The 18,217-nt window shown below is 58.5% G+C and overlaps 2 protein-coding genes across 2 annotated transcripts in view; both read right to left on the bottom strand.

The window, feature by feature from the left end:
- The window catches only part of LOC132334464 (protocadherin gamma-A5-like), a 78,220-nt gene that overhangs the window by 22,458 nt on the left and 37,545 nt on the right, over nucleotides 1–18,217 (bottom strand). The gene's annotated exons all lie outside the window — the stretch shown is intronic.
- On the bottom strand, nucleotides 6,712–9,415 carry LOC132334431 (protocadherin gamma-C5-like). Its single transcript, XM_059860503.1, has one exon. It carries the CDS (start codon nucleotides 9,295–9,297, stop codon nucleotides 6,712–6,714), a length of 2,586 nt encoding a protein of 861 aa, XP_059716486.1. The 5' UTR covers nucleotides 9,298–9,415.

The raw sequence follows: 18,217 nt of genomic DNA, 5'->3' as shown, positions 1-18,217 counted from the left end.
GAAGACGAGTAGAGCTGACCTAGATTTTTATTTAGTAGATGTGCTCTCACTAATTTCTCTGCAGCTTTGATGATACTCATGAAAGAAGATACTAGAATAAATTACTCCCCTAAAATAGATGCCCCACTGGTCCCCATGCTGCATGCAAATGAAGCTGTTGAAAGACTTGCCCTCCAGTTTCCAGATACACATTTTTGCACACGCTGGCACACAATACTGCACTAGATAAGCCCTTCCCGATATTTTGAGTAGCCCTTCCATATTTTGAATTCCTGCTGTAATTACCATTTTCAAATTTAGGGCAGGCATTTGTGACACAAAATTGCTTTACTTTTTATATCTCAAAGTTATAAAAGCTCCAGCTAAACACAGTCACCTACATCTATATTTAGGCATCTGAGGACAAACAGCTCAAGTTTTCAAAGCTTGCCGCTCCTCAGCCTCTGCAAGCCAAGGGCACATAAGGTCACCAGGATCTTTGTGAATAATGTCACTCCTGACATTTCAGTATTTTAGTGCTGAATAGCGAACTCAGCTCCTCGCTCAACACGACCAGGCTGGAAAATGATCCCTGGCCGAGGCACAGTCAGTAATTAATGACACTTGGGGTTTGAGAAATGAGAAATTTCTACAAGGCACCTCTAAAACTGAGCAAAAGAAACACAGGCAGACTTTCAGATAACCTCCTCCGCACCACAGCTCGTGTGCCATGTAGGGAAAATGGGCTGAACAGAACCAAGAAGTTAAACCCCCAGAAAACCTGTTCCCGACCACGCTAAGAATCACTTTAAATAGAAACAAGTACGAGCGGGGCCAAGGGGAAACTCTCCACTGCTACAAACACAGAATCTTTGATTCTATAACGCTGCTCAGCCCCTTCCCCCACCTCCACCAAGCCGAGCCAAAACTTTCACCTGCCACCTCCCAGGAGATGACAGTGACACGTGTTCCCTGAGGCCACCGTCTCAGGAGGAAGGACGGACAGAGAAGAGCCAAGTGGCCTGGATATGACAAACTGTTGCACTCAGCAGAGAGGACAGTAAGAAACAGCCATGTCTTACCCCATCGCAGGGACTCGCTAAGGTGCTGGTCACCTGCTCATAGGCAGCCACGGTCTCCGCAGTGCTAGAATGGCTGAAGGGCTTTACAAAGAGGAAATCGCTCTGCTCAGACATGGGTGAGAAACAAGAGGTGTAATTCTGTGCCTGGGAGGTCAAGCCCGCTCCTCCCACGTCCAGGTACTTGATGAAGCCATCTGGCTTCATCTGCCCTCGGAAATGGGAGGCGGGCTTGCGGCCAGTCCCTCGGCAACAACCCGCGAAGGTCCAGCTGGCACTGCCAGCTTTGAGACACCGGGCAGCCACCAGCCCGAACATCACACAGGACACGAGGGAGATGGACACCAAGGAGATGATGAGGTAAAGAGTTAGGTTGGTATCCTCAGAAGAAGGCTGGGGGAGGTCCAAGGACTTGGAGAAGTCCTGCACGCTGTTTTCCTCCGGAGAAATGACTATTACCACGGAGGCCGAGAGGGACGGCGTGCCATTGTCCCTCACTTCGACCACCAGCCTGTGGGAATCTTCTGACTCCCTGAGAGCCTGTGCAACCCTTATCTCTCCAGAGCGGCGTTCCACTTGGAAAGGCAAAGCCTCAGCAGACTCCTGCAGCTGGTAGGACAGCCAGGCATTATGGCCACTGTCAGCATCAACTGCTACAATTTTAGTTACCAGATAGCCAGGCTCTGCCAAGGCCGGGATGGCTTGGTGGAAGGCAGAGCCCCTGGGCACAGACGGGTAGACAATGTTGGGAGCATTGTCATTCTCGTCCAGGACAAACACATGGACCACAGCAGTGCTACTCAGAGCAGGAGACCCAGCATCCTTCACCTCCACAGGCACCTGGAACACCTTGTCCTGCTCGTAATCCAGAGCTCGCACGGTGTAGATGGTGCCATTGTCCTGATCGATTCGGAAGTAGGTTGAGATAGGTGCATCCTGCATCCCATTGTCCAGGATGGAGTAAGACAGCTTGGCATTGCTACCCTCATCGGGATCTGATGCTGACACTGAGAAGACAGAAGTTCCAGGGAGGGAGTTTTCCTGAACGTGAGCTGTATCAAAAGGGCTGGAGAAATTCGGTGCGTTATCATTCACGTCAGCAATGCGGAGGTAAAATGTTTTTTGTGTGGCCCTCTGGGGGGACCCTGAATCCACAGCCCTCACTGTGATGTTGTATCCACTGGCCTTCTCCCGATCAAGGGGACCACTGGTGACCAACGAGAAATGCTCTTTAAAAGATGACACCAGTTTAAATGGGAGCTCTTTTGCTATCTGCAGACGGACCTGCCCGTTGTCACCCGAATCGCTGTCCTTCACACCAATGAGGGCGATCACCGTGCCTGGGGCTGCATCCTCCTGCACTGGGCTGGAGACAGAGGTCAGCACGATCTCTGGGCTGTTATCGTTGATATCAATTAATTCCACTCGCAGGTGACAGTGGCCTTCCATGGCTGGGGATCCCTTGTCCCTGGCTCGAACCGCAATCTCGTAAGCACTGGATTCCTCATAATCCAGAGGGGCTTTGGTTCTGATCTCTCCTGTACGGGCATCTAAGGAGAACAGTTTGGTGAATTTACCAGGTGCATTATTGCTGGTTTTGAAAGAATATTCCACATCCCCGTTGGGACCTTCATCCAGGTCGGTGACATTCAGCTTGGTGACCAGAGTGCCCACTGGCACATTCTCCTCCAGAAGTACCTTGGATATGGGTGGGTCACAGACAGGAGGGTTGTCATTTGCATCCAAGACATGGATGGTAACCCTGGCAGTGCCAGATCTCACGGGATTCCCTCCATCCAGGGCTGTCAGTGTTAGATGATGAACAGGCACTTTCTCTCTATCCAGCGCTTTTTCAAGTACGATCTCGGGCATTTTAACACCATCTCCTCTCACGTTGATGCTCAGGGCAAAATGCTTGCTGGGGCTGAGCTCGTAGGTGGAGATGGAGTTGGAGCCCATATCTGGGTCTTCTGCTACTTCCAAGGGCAGCCGAGTCCCAGGGTTGGCTACCTCAGTGATCTCCAACAGCACCTCTGGCTTGGGGAACTGGGGCGCGTTGTCGTTCACGTCGAGGACGTCCACCTCAACACGGTGGAGCTGGAGGGGATTCTCCATGACGAGCTGGAGGTGCAGAGAGCACGTGGGGTTCTGCCCACACAGTGCCTCCCGGTCCAGCCTGCTGTCCAGGAGCAGCACACCTGCTGCCAGGTCCACCTGGAAGTGCCGCTGCCCCCCCTCGCTCACCAGGCGCAGGTTGCGGGCGGCCAGGCTCCGCACCTCCACCCCCAAGTCCTTGGCCAGGTCGCCCACAGAGAAACCCGGGTCGCGATCCTCGGGCACGGAGTAGTGGAGCTGGGCGCAGCTGGGAGCCGGCAGGCAGGAGAGGGCTGCGAGCAGCAGCGGGAGCTGCCATGACAAACTCTGTCCCGCGAGCATCCCGGGCCGGGTGTGCGAACGGAGCAGCGCGGAGAGGAGCGGCGGCGGCTCCGCGCAGCCTCCCCCTCCTCCCCGCCCCCGCAGCCGGCCCCGGCAGCCGGAACCCCTGCGCCCCGGGGGGGTCCGAGCGGGTTGTGCAGGGAGGAAGCCGCCGCCGGAGCCGCCGGAGCCGGACAGGGAGGGATGGAGGAGGCGGGGGAGGGGGCGAGCGCAGCCCGGCCGGCTGAACCGCTTCTCGATACGCAAAGACACACAAAGTCGGCGAGCGGAGGGGATGGACCGAGTGACAGTTTTACGTCTCTCCACAGCCCCCTCCTCCTCCGCCTCCTCCTTTTTCTCTCCCTCCTCCTCCCCTTCTCCATCTCACCGCCTTCCCCAAAATACGCACGGCGTAGCCCTCCCCTTCCCCCGCTGCCGCCACTCCGCCCCCGCAGCGCCGGGAGGGCGCCGGGGACTCCCGGCAGCGGGGGGAACCCGCTCCGCCCCGCCCCGCCCGGCTGCTGGCACCGGGCACCGGCGGACACCCCCTCCCCAAAGCCGGCCGGTTCGGTGCCGAGCCCCGCGAACACCGGGGTTGTGTTCAGGCTGGAGACCACACCCCCGAGCTCACCTCGCTGCACAGGGTGGGATCCGCGGAGGGTTTCACAAACATGAACTCGCTGATATCCGAGACCGGCGAAAAGCAGGAGCGGTAACGAGGGGCGGGGGGTGCCGTTGCTGTCACCTGCACGCCCATCACAGTGTCCCCTTTCTTAGGCTCATAGTGCAAGTGCCCAAAGATGTGGCTGGGAGGAGGCTGAAGCGTGTTCACGCTCTCCACGCAGCAGCCCTGGTTGGCCGGTGCAGAGCCCCGCCGGAGGCACCGAATGCCCAGCGCTGCCAGTGCCACCAGCGAGACGGTGGAGATGAGCACCAGGGACACAATCAGATAAAGCGTAATACTGGGCAAGCCCCCACCATCAGCGGCCTGAGCCTCGGAGCCCTGCAGGGCCTCCGGACCCTTCTCCTCCACCAGCACCACCAGTGTGACAGCTGTGGAGAGCGGGGGCTCCCCGGCATCCCGGACCACCACCAGCAGTTCGTGCTCAGAGGCGTCCGTCTCCTGCAGAGCCCGCATGATCCGGACCTCCCCGGAACGCAGGGCCACGCTGAAAAGCCCCAGGTCTGTGGCTTCCACGAGGTGGTAGGACAGCCAGGCATTGCGCCCCGAGTCCGCATCTATTGCCACCACCTTGGTGATGAGGGCAGGAGGGACGATGGAGGGGGAAATTCGGAACTGAGTGGCAGAGTCCTCCCCAGCCCTGGGGAAATGCACCCGTGGGGCGTTGTCGTTCTGGTCCACTACAAAAACATGAACCAGTGTTCTGTTCCTCAGGGCCGGGGAGCCACCATCAGAGACCTCCACGTGGAACTGGAGATAGGTGGTTTGCTCATAGTCAAAAGGGAATTTGGCGGTGACCTGCCCATTCGTGGGATGTATCGAGAGGTAGCGAGTAGGATCCAGGCCTGGATCTGTCCCACCAGCTCGCAGGATGGAGTAGGACAGGCGGGAATTCTGCTCAGAGTCGGGGTCGACAGCAGAGACTGTAACCAGCACGCTGCCCACTGGATTGTTTTCTGCCACCAGCACTTCATAGGACGCTTGCTCAAACTGGGGAGCGTTGTCATTGACATCTATCAGGGTGATTGGCAAGATGGTATGGCGGGAGAGGGGGGGATTGCCCAGGTCCGAGGCAGAGACGGTGACGTTGTAGTAGGCAACGTGCTCCCGGTCCAAGCGGGTGCTGGTGAGCAGCGAGTACTGGTGCTCGTAGTCCTTGCGCAGCTGGAAGGGAAGATCTGGAGACACGTGACACAGGACCTTGCCCTGCTCGCCAGAGTCCCTGTCTCTGACGTGTATCACGGCCACCACTGTGCCGGGCAGTGCATCTTCACTCAGGGTGCTCGAGAAGGAGGTGAGAATGACCTCAGGGGCGTTGTCGTTGACATCCGTGATTTCCACCACCACGCTGCAGTGCTCCTCCATCGTGGGCGACCCCATGTCCTTGGCCTCCACTTCGATCTCATACACTGTCGCCTCCTCAAAGTCCAGGTTGCCCTGGACACGAATCTCCCCAGTTTGCTCATCGATGGCAAAGATCTGGCGTAAGGCAGCTGAGTTGTGGCTACTGAGGGAGTAGCGGATGTCTCCGTTGGGTCCTTCGTCCACATCCGTGGCATTTAACTTCACCACGAGGGTGCCCAGCGGCGAGTTCTCCACCAAGCGTGCTCCGTATGATGGTCTGTCAAAGACCGGGTGGTTGTCATTGGCATCCAGGACCTGAATAGTGATGCGTATCTTGCTGGACTGTGGGGGAGAGCCCCCATCTTCAGCAGTCAGGACCAGGTAGTGGAAAGCTCTGAATTCCCGGTCCAGGGCCCGCTCCAGCACCAGCTCAGGGAACTTCCCACCATCAGTGCGGGCCTTCACGTTGAGGTTGAAGTTGTCATTGGCACTCAGGTGATAGGTCTGCAAAGTGTTGGTGCCCACGTCGGGGTCCTGGGCTGGCTGGATGGGGAAGCGGGCACCCAGAGATGCCAGCTCGTAGATGCGCAAGGAAACCTCATCGCTGGGGAACTGCGGGGGGTTGTCATTGATGTCCAGGATCTCCACCTCAATACGGTAAAACTCCACCGGGTTCTCGATGGCAAGTTTCAAGTGGAGGAAGCAGCGTGGGTTCTGCCCGCAGAGCTGCTCCCGGTCTATCCTCTCGCTGACCATAATAACACCGGTGTTCACATTGACAGAGAAGTACTGGGAATCCGAATCCGACAGTACCTGCAGATTAGCTGCCGCCAGTTTAGCCACATCGGTGCCCAGGTCCTTGGCGATATTGCCCACAAAGGCACCCCGTGTGAGCTCCTCCGGGATGCTGTATCGGATCTGAGCAGATGAGCTGTGCAAGAACAAACAGAAGGAGAAGACGCGCGGCAGCCCCAGGGACCGGCGCGCCTGCCCTGCCCTCGGCATCCTTGCCGGGTGGCCGGCCGGGGAGCGATGCCCTCGGCGCCGGGGGCCGCGCTCAGCGCTCGCCGCTCCCATTCATTGTTTGGGGCGGACGCGGCTCGACGGGGCGGGGGGAGCGCGGCCGCGCAGCCGCCCCGCCATTGGCTGCGGGCGCGGCGGCGCCGCTCCAATCGCCGCGCTCGTTCCCCAGGACAGCAACACCGGCGCCAATCACGGCCCGCGCGCCGCCGCCGCGCGCCGCGAACCGGCGCGGCCGCTCCGCGCCCCCCGCGGGGACCGCGCCGTCGGAGCGCCCGGCAGCGCCGGACCCGCCCCGGCATCGCCGCTCACCTGGCCGCGGTCCCGCAGCGTGCCGGCGGCGGGCAGGAAAGCCCCGCTTTCCCTCGGCAGGGTGGCGGGGGTTGGGCAGGGCCGCAGGAAGGTGAAGTCGCTCCGCTCGGAGCCGGGGGAGAAGCAGGTGCTGTAGCACTGGGAAGGGGAGTCGGTGGGTCGCAGCGTGACCTCCATGTACTTAAGGGTGCCGTCGGAGCTGAGCTGGAGCTTGGGGCTGGAGTGCTTGCAGAAGTCCCGGGAGGGCGACTCGCTGAGCCAGCAGCAGCAGTAGGGTGAGACGGCGGCACGGCCCCTGCGCCGGAGGCACCGGGCGGCCAGGAGGGTGACGGTGGCCAGTGCCACCGTGCTAATGGCTGCCAGAGCGATGATCAGGTAGAAGGTCAGGTCCGGCTTCTCCTTGGCGCCAGCCAGGAAATCCTGAGGCTTGAAGCTCTCCTCCAGGTCTGCCTCCTCCAGGGCCACAGTGATGGTGGCAGTGGTGGAGAGCGGAGGGTCACCGTTGTCCGTCACCAGGACAAGGAGCTGCTGCACTGCCATGTCGCTGTCCTGGAAGGCACGCGCGGTCCGCACCTCCCCGGTGTACAGCGACACGTGGAACAAGGAGGGGTCGGTGGACTGTGGCAACAGTCGGTACGAGAGCCAGGCATTGTGACCAGCGTCTGCATCCACTGCTGTCACCTTGGCCACCAGGTAGCCCGGTGGGGCAGACAGTGGGACCCTCTGGGGTGCTGGCACATCGCTGTCACTGGCAGGGTGCAGGATGGTGGGGGGATGGTCATTCTGGTCTAGCACAAAGATGTAGACGGTAACATTGGCATAGAGAGGGGGGGACCCCGAGTCCCTCACGACCACAGACACTGGCAGAACCTGCAGCAGCTCGAAGTCAAAGGTGCGCTGAGCGTAGAGGTTACCATTGTCAGGGTTGATGTGGACAAAGGAAGAGATGGGTGCATCCTGCACTTGGCCACTCTCTATGGAGTAAACAAGCCGGGAATTATCCCCATCGTCAGGATCTGAGGCAGAGACGGTGCACAGCAGGGAGCCAGGCGGGTTGTTCTCCTGGAGAAAGGCATCGTAGGAGGGCTGCGAGAAGCGTGGGGGGTTGTCATTCACATCAGATATATTGAGGAGCAGCGTGAGCGTGGTGGTGAGGGCAGGAGAACCACCATCCTGGGCGATCAGCTCCACTGCGTACTGTGAGGTAGACTCTCGGTCCAGGCTCTTCTGGGTGACCAGGGAGAAGTGGTTCTGAAGGGACCTGATGGCAAAAGGCACATCAGGGGAGATCTCCAAACTCACATCCCCGTTGGCCCCCGAGTCTCGGTCCCGTACATTGAAGAGCCCCACGACAGTCTCGGGTGGGGTGTCTTCTGGCACCGGATTCAACAGGGAAGTGAGCAGCACCTCTGGGGGGTTGTCATTGGCATCCTCCACTTGTACCTGCAGAACACAATTGCCCTCCATCTCCGGGACCCCTCCGTCATGGGCTCGCACATAGATCTCATAGAAACGGGATTCCTCAAAGTCTAGGGCCCCACTCACCCGGACCTCGCCGGAGCGGGGATCCAGGGCAAAGAGCCTCCGCACCGAGTCGGAGGTGTGAACCCCGAAGGAGTACTGTGTCTCCCCATTGGGACCCTCATCGGGGTCAGACGCATTGACCCGGAGGAGCACAGCCCCCACAGGTGTGTTCTCCGGGACTTTCACCTTGTACGTGGTACGGTCAAAGGTGGGAGCGTTGTCATTGACATCCAGGACCTGGACCGTTATCTGCGCCGTGCCCGAGCGCGCTGGGCTTCCCCCGTCCACAGCCGTCAGCACCAGCTGCACCTCCGGCTGCTCTTCCCGGTCCAGGGCACGCTCCAGCACTAGCTCAGGGAAGAGTTTGCCATCCGGCTGCTGCTTGACATCCAGGGAGAAGTGGGAGTTGGGGCTCAGCCGGTAGGAGCTCACAGCATTGGTGCCCACGTCGGGGTCCTGCGCGCTCTCCAGGGGGAAGCGCGCAGCCACCGTGGCAGACTCGGCGATGCGCAGGGTGCGGTGAGCGGTGGGGAAGCTCGGGGAGTTGTCATTCAGATCCAGGATCTCCACTTCCAGGCGGAAGAGCTGCAGGGGGTTCTCTGTCACCACCTGCACCGACAGCACGCAGCTGGCAGCTGCTCCGCACAGACGCTCGCGGTCCAGCCGCTGGCTCACCACCAGCGCGCCGCTGTCCAGGCGCACGGCGAAGTAGCGCAAGCTCTCCTCTGAGCCCAGGCGCAGCCTGCGACCCGGCAGCTCCTCCACCTTCAAGCCCAGGTCCTGGGCCACGTTCCCCACCACGGTTCCCAACTCTGACTCCTCAACAACCGAGTAGTGGATCTGCCCGGAGCCCCGGCCCCAGCCGCAGAGCAAAAACAAACTCAGTACTTGCCATTTCCAGGCGGGTCGCTGGAGGCTGGCACTCTCCATGTCCGTGCGCATCCGGCCCGGGACACGGCAGGCACTGAGGAACTGCGAATAAATCCCCGGGTCTCTCTCTCTTGCACGGCTTAGAAAACAGCTCCGGGGCTCCGGCAGGCTGCGGCTCCAACTGTCAGCCTCCAAGCAGAGGGGGTGGGCTGGGGGAGGGGAACTGAATCACAGCCCCAGCGCGGAGGTGGGAGGGGGGGTGGGGGAGAAGCAGATTTCCCCCCCTCGCTTCAGATCAGCACCCAATTGGCCGAGAGCTCCATCCCCTCCCGGCCAGCAGTGGCTCCGGAGGTGCGGGAAGCAGGGGCCTGAGCCGGCAACAGCGGGGCTGCCACCCCCGGCCTCCCCTCTGCCAGCCTGACTCACTTGCTCCGACAGCTCGCTTTGCGTTCACAGGGAAACTGCACGTCCTGGCAGCCTGCAAGCAAGGTACAAGCCCTCCCTGTGTGCTCCCCCTCCACAATGGTGGCTTCACATCGTGCCCACAGACAAAGGGCAGCTGTCATGAACGCAGGCCAAAGGACTTTTCATGCCCGATGAAAAGGTGCTTGTTAGAGCCCCGAGGTGCCAGGGGCTCTTCTCTCACCCCTCTTCTCCCCCTCAGCTACTGCTTTGGCTGCTGCCTGCACCCCATGATTGCCTCTCTGAGTGAGGCATCACTGCCACCAGTACCACCACCGGCCAGGAGACTTTGCACTGGGAGGGGGACTCCCACCCCTGCCAGCCCACCGTGGGAATGGCTGGCTGAAGGTGCAAAAGCAAAGGCAGGTGGGCCATTCAAAGCCAAAATACAATTGCTCCGAATGCATACCTGACTGCAAGCCACTTTCTCACCCTGGGGCAAGGAAGGGGTCAGTCTTCACAGCATCCAAATCACTGCAAACACACAGAGCCAGACAATAAGGCCACTAGATCACCACAGGATCACAACACCAGGTCAGGATCTCTGACTGGGAAGAAAGCCCAAGCCTCCCACCTGGCAGACACACACACAGACTGATACTCTGTGCCTGGTTCAGCTTTGCAGTCAGTCCCCTGAGGGCAGAAGCAGGGGTCTTAGCCTCCCCAGGGGGGAGCACAGTAATTTCCTGCTCTCCTTGTCACAGATGATACTGGCAAGCTGCAGACTTTTAGTTCCATTCACATCCCTGCAGAAGCCTTGTGCAGAGTCACAGAATAGGCTGGGTTGGAAGGGACCTTATGAATCATCTCATTCTGACCTCCTGCCATGGGCAGGGACACTTTCCACTAGACCAGGTTGCTCAGAGTTCAATCCAGCCCAGCTTTGAACACCTCCAGGGATGCGGCAGCCACAGCTTCTCTGGGCAGCCTGTACCAGTGCCTTGCCACCCTCACAGGGAGGAATTTTTATACCTGTTATCTAATCTAAACCTTCTGTCAGTTTAAACCATTCCCTCTTATCCTGTCACGACATGCTTTTGTAGAGTCCCGGTCTGTCCTCTGTCCCTGGTGCACTGAAGGCCACCCTGCCCCTCCCCTGGGTGCACACAGACCCTGGGGGCTGGGGGCTGCAGTGCTGTGGCACACAGGGAGCAGTGCCTACCTAGGATCCTGCCTGTCCCCACCACCTCGGCACCAGAGGGACCTGGGGAATAGGTGGGAGAGGCTGAGGGCACCCGTGCCTGGGGTGTCAGTGGGGGGACAGTGACGGGGACAGTGACGGGGACAGCATCCTGCCGAGAGCAGGGACGGTGAAGGTGCGGCAGTCCAGGGCCCTCCCTCCCGCCTGCAGCACCTCCCTGCCTATTCTAAGAGCCGTGAGGCGGGACCACCGTGCTGCCAGTCAGGGAGGGACACCGGGAGGAACCTTAGGAATGGTGAGAACACCGCCCGGGTCCCACCTACCGCCGGCTCCGGAGGAGGGGGGGGGGAAGGCGTCCTTAAAGAGACAATGCAGAAAAACACCGGACAAGGGATTCTCCAGCACACAGAGACCAATTCCTTATTGTACATACTCATTCCCCCAGGGCTCCTGACGGTGCCACCAGCAGGAAGCTGTCACGGTAGCCTTGGCTCTGGCATGTGCCCTGTCCCCATCCCAGACAGTACAGCTGGGTGTCAGACAGAGCTTTCCATGGCAATACGGGGTGCTGCACCCCTGGAGATGGGTTTGGTGCTGCTGCAGTGCCTCAGCAGAAGCCCCTGCAAAGCCCACGTAGCCTGGGAGAAACCATTCAGTGCCCTGAGATGGCTCAGCCACCAAGGACCATGAGCAAGGGCTTTACACAGGGATCCTGCTGCTGTTTGGGCCTGTCAAAGCTTGGGATGGGCACAGTGGGACAAGGCAGGAAGGGTATGGGGTGTCTGGGAGAAGGAGATGTTCCTTATTCCACAGGGTCAGAGCTCACTCTGTGGGAAGGCACCAAGCCAGACAACCCAGGGATTACTGGAGATCCTGTGGGGTAGGATCCCTCATGGCAGGACACACCACCTGCTAGAGACAGGGCCAGCACCCTTCCCCCTGCATCCCTTTTAGGGGCTGGCTGTGCCCTGCAGAGCAAGGAGGTGAAAAGCCTTTGCAGGCTTGACACAGTCCATTGTCACCACAAAGACTGAAAATCCAGGGCCCAGAGCCAGCCCCGCTGATTTCTCACGGCCAGTGCCTTTCCAGTGCAGCACTGGGGAGCAGGAGGGAGTCATGGCTGGGGCTCAGGCTTGCTGCCCTCCTTCTACCCTCACTCTCAAATAATTTATTGCCCTCACCCCCAAAGGCATCTTGTCAGGACATTTAGGTGGATGGGACATCCTTGTCCCCAGGCATAGCACAGCCCACACAATGCAGAGGAACACTTGCTCCTGCAGCTGCTGCAGCCATTCTCACCTGCCACAAATCAGAATTGCTGAGTCTGAGCAGTGACGCAAGCAGGGGAAAAAATAAAAAGGCATAAAATAATTCTGAGAGGTTTCTGCCTCCATCTGTGATTTGGCCACACTGAGCAGGCAGCACACGCAGCCTCACACCCATGAACAGCTTCCGCTGCACCTCACTTCCTTCTGCTCTGAGGAACCAGTCATTCCTACCCACTGCCTCCCAGGAAGGACAAATTACCAGCACCAATGACCTTGGAAATCCACCAGATCCACACTCCTCCTCCACTGGATCCACTACCTGGCCTCACCTCTGAGGACTGAAGGATTCCTGTAACTGAAAGCTTTCAAATTAAGCAGCACAATTCTCATCGGGGAGAAGCACAGGAGCTGCTGCCATGCGCAAACGCCTTCCAGCCTGCAGTCAGGACACCAGACATCACCCAGAGACAGCACATTACCAATCATGCAGAGCTTGTAATGGGGTTTTTGAGCAACATCTCACTGGACGACTCACCACCCTGCTCAGAGCCAAAGGCCAGCTCAGCAGAACCCTGCAAGCAAGAGAAGTAGTGTGCAATCCCACCCCCTCCCCCAAAGTGAACATCAGCACAGAACTTCTGTGGAAATAAAACCAGAACCATTCAGGAGTCAAACATGAGGAACGGCACAGATGGAAGGGACTGCTCTGTGACCACGGGCTGTCAGAGGAGCCAGCATCATCCTTCAGCTCTGCGTGCTGCACTGAGAGAGGCGACACGCCGATCCCCAGCTCCCAGCCCCACCTGCACCCCCAGCTCTCCAGCCCCCACCAAGTCACGATGCACAGAGATTACGTTCTCCTGCAGTGCAAGTGCTCCCCTTGGCTCTCCTTTTGCACGGGGAAGGAAATACCATTAACAGCAAACTTCATGCCAAGGATTAACAAGTGGTTTCAAGCTGACCTCAGCCTCCACCGGTTACTCACGCAAGGCGTGCCCACAACTGCCTCCAAAAGATGTATGATTGCCAACATGAGGAAACTGACTCACTTGATCCTGCTCATCACTGTGCAAAAGTCATCAGCCCTCAGAATGGCTCATTTGACCCCAAAGAACACCTGTTCAGCTGTAGCTGAACTCTTTAGGGGCGTGGCACGACTGGATGTCCCTCCCAACCCCAACATGCCACCACACGCGTACGGCACAAAGGAACCGTGGCTGTGCCCAGCGCGGGGACACACCAAGGAAGGAGCTACGTTACCTCAGCAGGTGTGGGGAGCCGGCTGGCAGTGCCCACAATCTGGTGGTACAACCCTGGTTCACCATTCCTTATGGTGCCCTGGCGGCTCCCCAAGGGGCTGGAAGTGAAGGGCTTTTTACACAGGAGATCACTCTGGCGAGAGTCTGTGGTGAGATAGACCTGGTGGTAGAAGCTGGGTGGCGTGAAGCCACCCCTCACGGCATCAATGTGGTGTAAGGGCCCTGGTGTCCTGTACATGGTGCTCCTGGAGCTGTTGTACAGCTCCCTTGACTGCCTCCACTTGTAGCACTTGAAGATGCCCACGGACAACATGGTGATGAAGAAGGCTGCTGACACCAAAATCACAGCCAGGATGAGATAGAAAGTCACATGTCTCCTGGGATCATTGGCAGGTGCCACATCAGTGAGGTCAGTGAGCACCTCCTTGACCATCTCGGCCACAGAGATGGAGATGGTGGCACTGGTGGACAGCACAGGCTCTCCGTGGTCTTTCAGCAGGATGACTAAGGTGTGCTCGGGAGCGTCATCCTCGCGGAGCTGGCGGGCCGTGAAGATCTCCCCGTTGTGCAGCCCGACCGAGAAGAGGCTGGGGTCAGTGGCCTGCAGCAGGGTATAGGAGATCCAGGCATTGTACCCTGCATCCGCATCCACCGCCACCACCTTGGTGACCATGTGGCCAGCAGGAGTGCCTGGTGCCACCACATCGGTGTAGGTGGCGGTGGTGTTGGGGTGAGGGTACAGCACCGTTGGGGCATTGTCATTGAGGTCAGTGACAAACACACTGACTGAGACATTAGTGGCCAGAGGCGGAAGGCCACCGTCCTGGACCTGCACCATCATGTTGAACTCCACCTGGTCCTCATGGTCCAGGGAGGTGAGCAGGTAGAGGGTGCCATTATCCCGGTTGATGGAGAAGAGGTGGCCAAAAGTGGTGTCACCCAAAAGGGTATAGGAGAGGTGGGCATTGCGCCCGAGGTCCGGATCTGTGGCGCTCACATTAAGGATGGGGATGCCAGGCATGTTGTTCTCCAGGACATAGACATCATAGGAGTCCTGGGACGACCTGGGAGCGTTGTCATTGACATCTGACACCTGCACCAAGATGTGTTTTACTGCAGACAAGGGTGGTGAGCCCGAGTCCTTGGCTGTGATAGTGATGTTATACTCTGCTGCCTTTTCCCGGTCCAGAACTCCTTCTGTTTTCAATGTGTAGTAATTTTTGAGGGAGGAGCTGAGCATGAACGGGATCCCAGGGGAAATAAAACAGTTCACCAGGCCGTTGTCATGGGAGTCCAAGTCTGTTACGCTCAGCAGAGCTACGACCGTCCCTGGGGCTGCATCTTCAGGCACAGGGCTGTACACAGAAGTCACTGTCACCTCTGGAGCATTGTCATTCACATCCACGACTTCCACCAGCACTTTGCAATGAGCCACACCAGGAACGGCTCCCTTGTCTTTAGCCTGTAAGTAAATCTCGTACAACTTTGTTTCCTCATAGTCCAGCTGTCCCTTGACCCTCAACTCCCCTGTGGCTGAGTCCAGAGCAAAGAGTTCTCGTACCTTGGCGGGGGTGTGGCTGCTGAAGGAGTAGATGATGTCTCCATTGGGCCCATCATCCAGGTCGTATGCACTGATCCTGGCGACCAGGGTACCACTGGGCGTGTTCTCCCTCACACTCGCCTTATAGGTGGACTGGTTGAAGACCGGGGCATTATCGTTGGCATCTACCACATCAATGTGGATCTGCACGTGGGCCGACCGTGGCGGGCTGCCTCCATCCAGCGCAGTCAAGACCAAATTCAGCTCCCTTTGCTCCTCCCTGTCCAGCTCCTTCTCTAACACCAATTCCGCGTATTTGCTGCCATCCACCCTCGTCTGCACGTCGAGCGCAAAGTTCGGGTTGGCGCTGAGCTGGTAGGTCTGCAAAGAGTTAATTCCCACATCGGGATCTTGCGCGCTCTCTAGCGGAAAGCGCGCTCCGGCAGCCACCGACTCACTGATTTCCAGCCTCGCCTGGCTGCTGGGAAAAACCGGGTCGTTGTCATTGATGTCCTGGATCTCTACGGTGCCGCTGAACAGCTCGAGCGGGTTTTCCACCACGATCTCAAAGCTGAGGGAGCAGGGAGAGAGCGCGCCGCAAAGCTCCTCCCGGTCTATCCTCTCGTTCACCAGCAGCGCCCCACTCTTCAGATCCACCCCGAAGTACTTCTTGTTGCCGCCGGACACCACCCGCAATCGGCGCTCCGGCAGCCGCTCGAGGTCCAGCGCCAGGTCGGCTACCACGTTCCCCACCGCGGAGCCTCTCCGCGCCTCCTCGGGGATCGCATAGCGAATCGCGGCGGAAACCCAGTCGGAAACGCCGAACAAAAGCAAGAGGCTCAGTACCTGCCCCGTCGTCACCCCGCGGCTCCTCACAGCAACGCCGTTCATCGCACAGGACGGCCGCGCTCTCCGCTTCGCCCCCCCGCCCCGGCTAGAAACTCTCAGCTCGCCCCCTCATGCCGCTGCCCAGCGGCCCCGGGAAGCGGCGGCGGCGGCGGGAAGCCGGGCATTGCTCGGCGGGCTCGGCGGTGACTCACTCGCAGAGTCTCTCTGAGACCGTCTGCGCCTCATCCCGGCTCCGAGCGGGGCCGGGCCGCCAGTTCCCCCCCGCTCCATCATTGGCCGACAGCGGCACACAGAGTCCCGGCCAATAACTGCACGGAGCGCGGCGCGCCCGAGCCGCACCGCCCCGAGCCCCGCCGGAGCGAGCGCGCCGACCTCGGCCCCGGGACAGCGGGGTTCGAGAGGGCAGGACATGAAGGGAGAGCACAGCCCTGCGAGAAACCCTGCTATGGAAACAGCCAGGCGGGGGGAGCGCTGGCAGAGGCAGGGTAGATCGGGCACGGGGACTGCGTGTGTGGGCAAGAAGCTGTAAAAGTCGGCAGAGTGACGCCAAAAGGGGCGATAAGGAGATAGGTGTTTGGGGTGTGTGCGTCCCGGGAACACCTCGCTGAAATGAGGCAGTGGGAGTAAGAAAGGGAGGTGGAGAGGGCGGGAGGATGAGTGGGGAGGGTCCTCCGGGGTGCGCAGGGGGCCAGGGAGAGCCAGCACCGGCACGAGGCGCCAGCTCCCAGTGTTTCTCTCAGGACCTTCAAGATGCCGGTCCTCCCACCCAAATGCTTGGCCAGCCCCTTTCGGGGAGGAAGCCCCTCTCAAGGTGTCGGGACGTCGCTGCTCAGTATGCCACCAAAGCAGCGTGGCCGGCAAAGCGACATTGATTTCGTGCGGCTGTGTTATGAGCAGCTCCTCCGGCCGCAACACTGAGTCCCGCCGCGGGGCGGCTCCCGCCGCTGGATTTTCAGGAGCATCATCCCTCCTGCGGGATCCTCACTGCCACCACTATCCCAGCAGGCGTCTTCCCCGACAAACCGCAGAAATCTCGGTTTAATATGCCCTCCTACTCTCGCAATCTCCCAGGTTGCTCCCCGGTACTTTTTTCCACCAGCCGGACTCAGGGCAATCACGCTCTGCGACCTGCGGTGTAGGTTCACCGGGGTGGGAGCCGATCCCGTTCCCGCGCAGCAGCAGCCTGGCAGGTCACAGCACCGGCAGTGCCTGGTCAAAAACCTGCCTTTGAGTTGTCGTTGCTGTCATCAACAACTCGTGCTACGTCGGCTTTTCCGACTTTTCACGCACACATAAGGATAAAATTACCGAAATTCCGGCATTCGTCGTCTGTTACCCGCAGAACCGCTCGGCTCTCACGGGGTAATGAAAAGGAAAGAGGATGCTTGATAAGGGAGCGTCAGGAGCCCTGTGAAAACCCAGCTGTGACACAGCGCCCACAACCGACACTGATAAGGAAAGCAAAAACCGGACTGGAAATGAGCGCCCCCGCGTTCATTCGGTTATGGAGGCTCCCAGAGCCTTGCAGAACTGGCTCGGAAACATGCGGCGGGTTATTTGTTACCCCGCTAATTGTGGGGACTGAGCTCGTAGCGGCTGCAAGCCACCCGCACCAGCGCTGGACAGCAACATTCGCCAGAGCGAGAGGGATCTCGACTCTGCCTGCGTGTCCTCGCCCCGCACAATCCTAAAAGCTGGGGTGAGCACAGGGGATCCACCCAGAGACGCGGCAGTTCGGCACTTACATGAAGAGTCGACAATATCGAAAGAGTCGGCGCAGTCTGTCCTATCTACATGCTCAGCTATTTCCTTTTCTCCTGATTAATCGTTGCCAAAAGATAAACTTTATCAGCACTATTTATCATTCTTATTACCTGTCTGCAGAATGTGATAAAAGTTCACATAGCGTTCACTTGTGATAGGGTTTCACACAAATAAAATCCAGTATGAGTCATCTAACGTTTCCAAAGCACTTCTTTTCTCATAGAAAACCAAATCCCAATTTTCTTTCTTTCTCACATATAACCTAAACCCAAGAAAATCCACATCTCTCTTCGACCCAAATATTGAAAAAGTCTTCAGCAACTTATTTCTCTGAAATAAACTCTGAATCTTTTTCCCAACCACTGTAAGTTCTGAATCCTTTTTTTCCAATCACTGCCCATTTTAGGTTTTTCCTACACGCTATTTCTCAGCGTGGGGACCACAGATCTGAAGTAATTTCCCTCCTCATGTATGAGTGCACACACCACCCGTACCAGAGCACCTTCTCCCTTTAATCCCAAGTGGGATGGCCAAGCAATGGAGCGATGAGTAGAAAAGAGATTTTAGAAAGGCATGAAACACAGAACATTTCCATCTCCCGTATTTCGATTAATCTGCAGACATTACATCTCCTCCACCTCGATGGGAAGCCTGAATATTGCAGACGACGCTTCAGAGCACCTGAAAGCGCCGCTTTGAGGGAGAGGAG

Source organism: Haemorhous mexicanus, chromosome 15 (genome assembly GCF_027477595.1).
Source record: "Haemorhous mexicanus isolate bHaeMex1 chromosome 15, bHaeMex1.pri, whole genome shotgun sequence".
NCBI classification, from domain to species: Eukaryota; Metazoa; Chordata; class Aves; order Passeriformes; family Fringillidae; genus Haemorhous; species Haemorhous mexicanus.
This window is presented reverse-complemented; position numbering and strand designations above follow the sequence as displayed.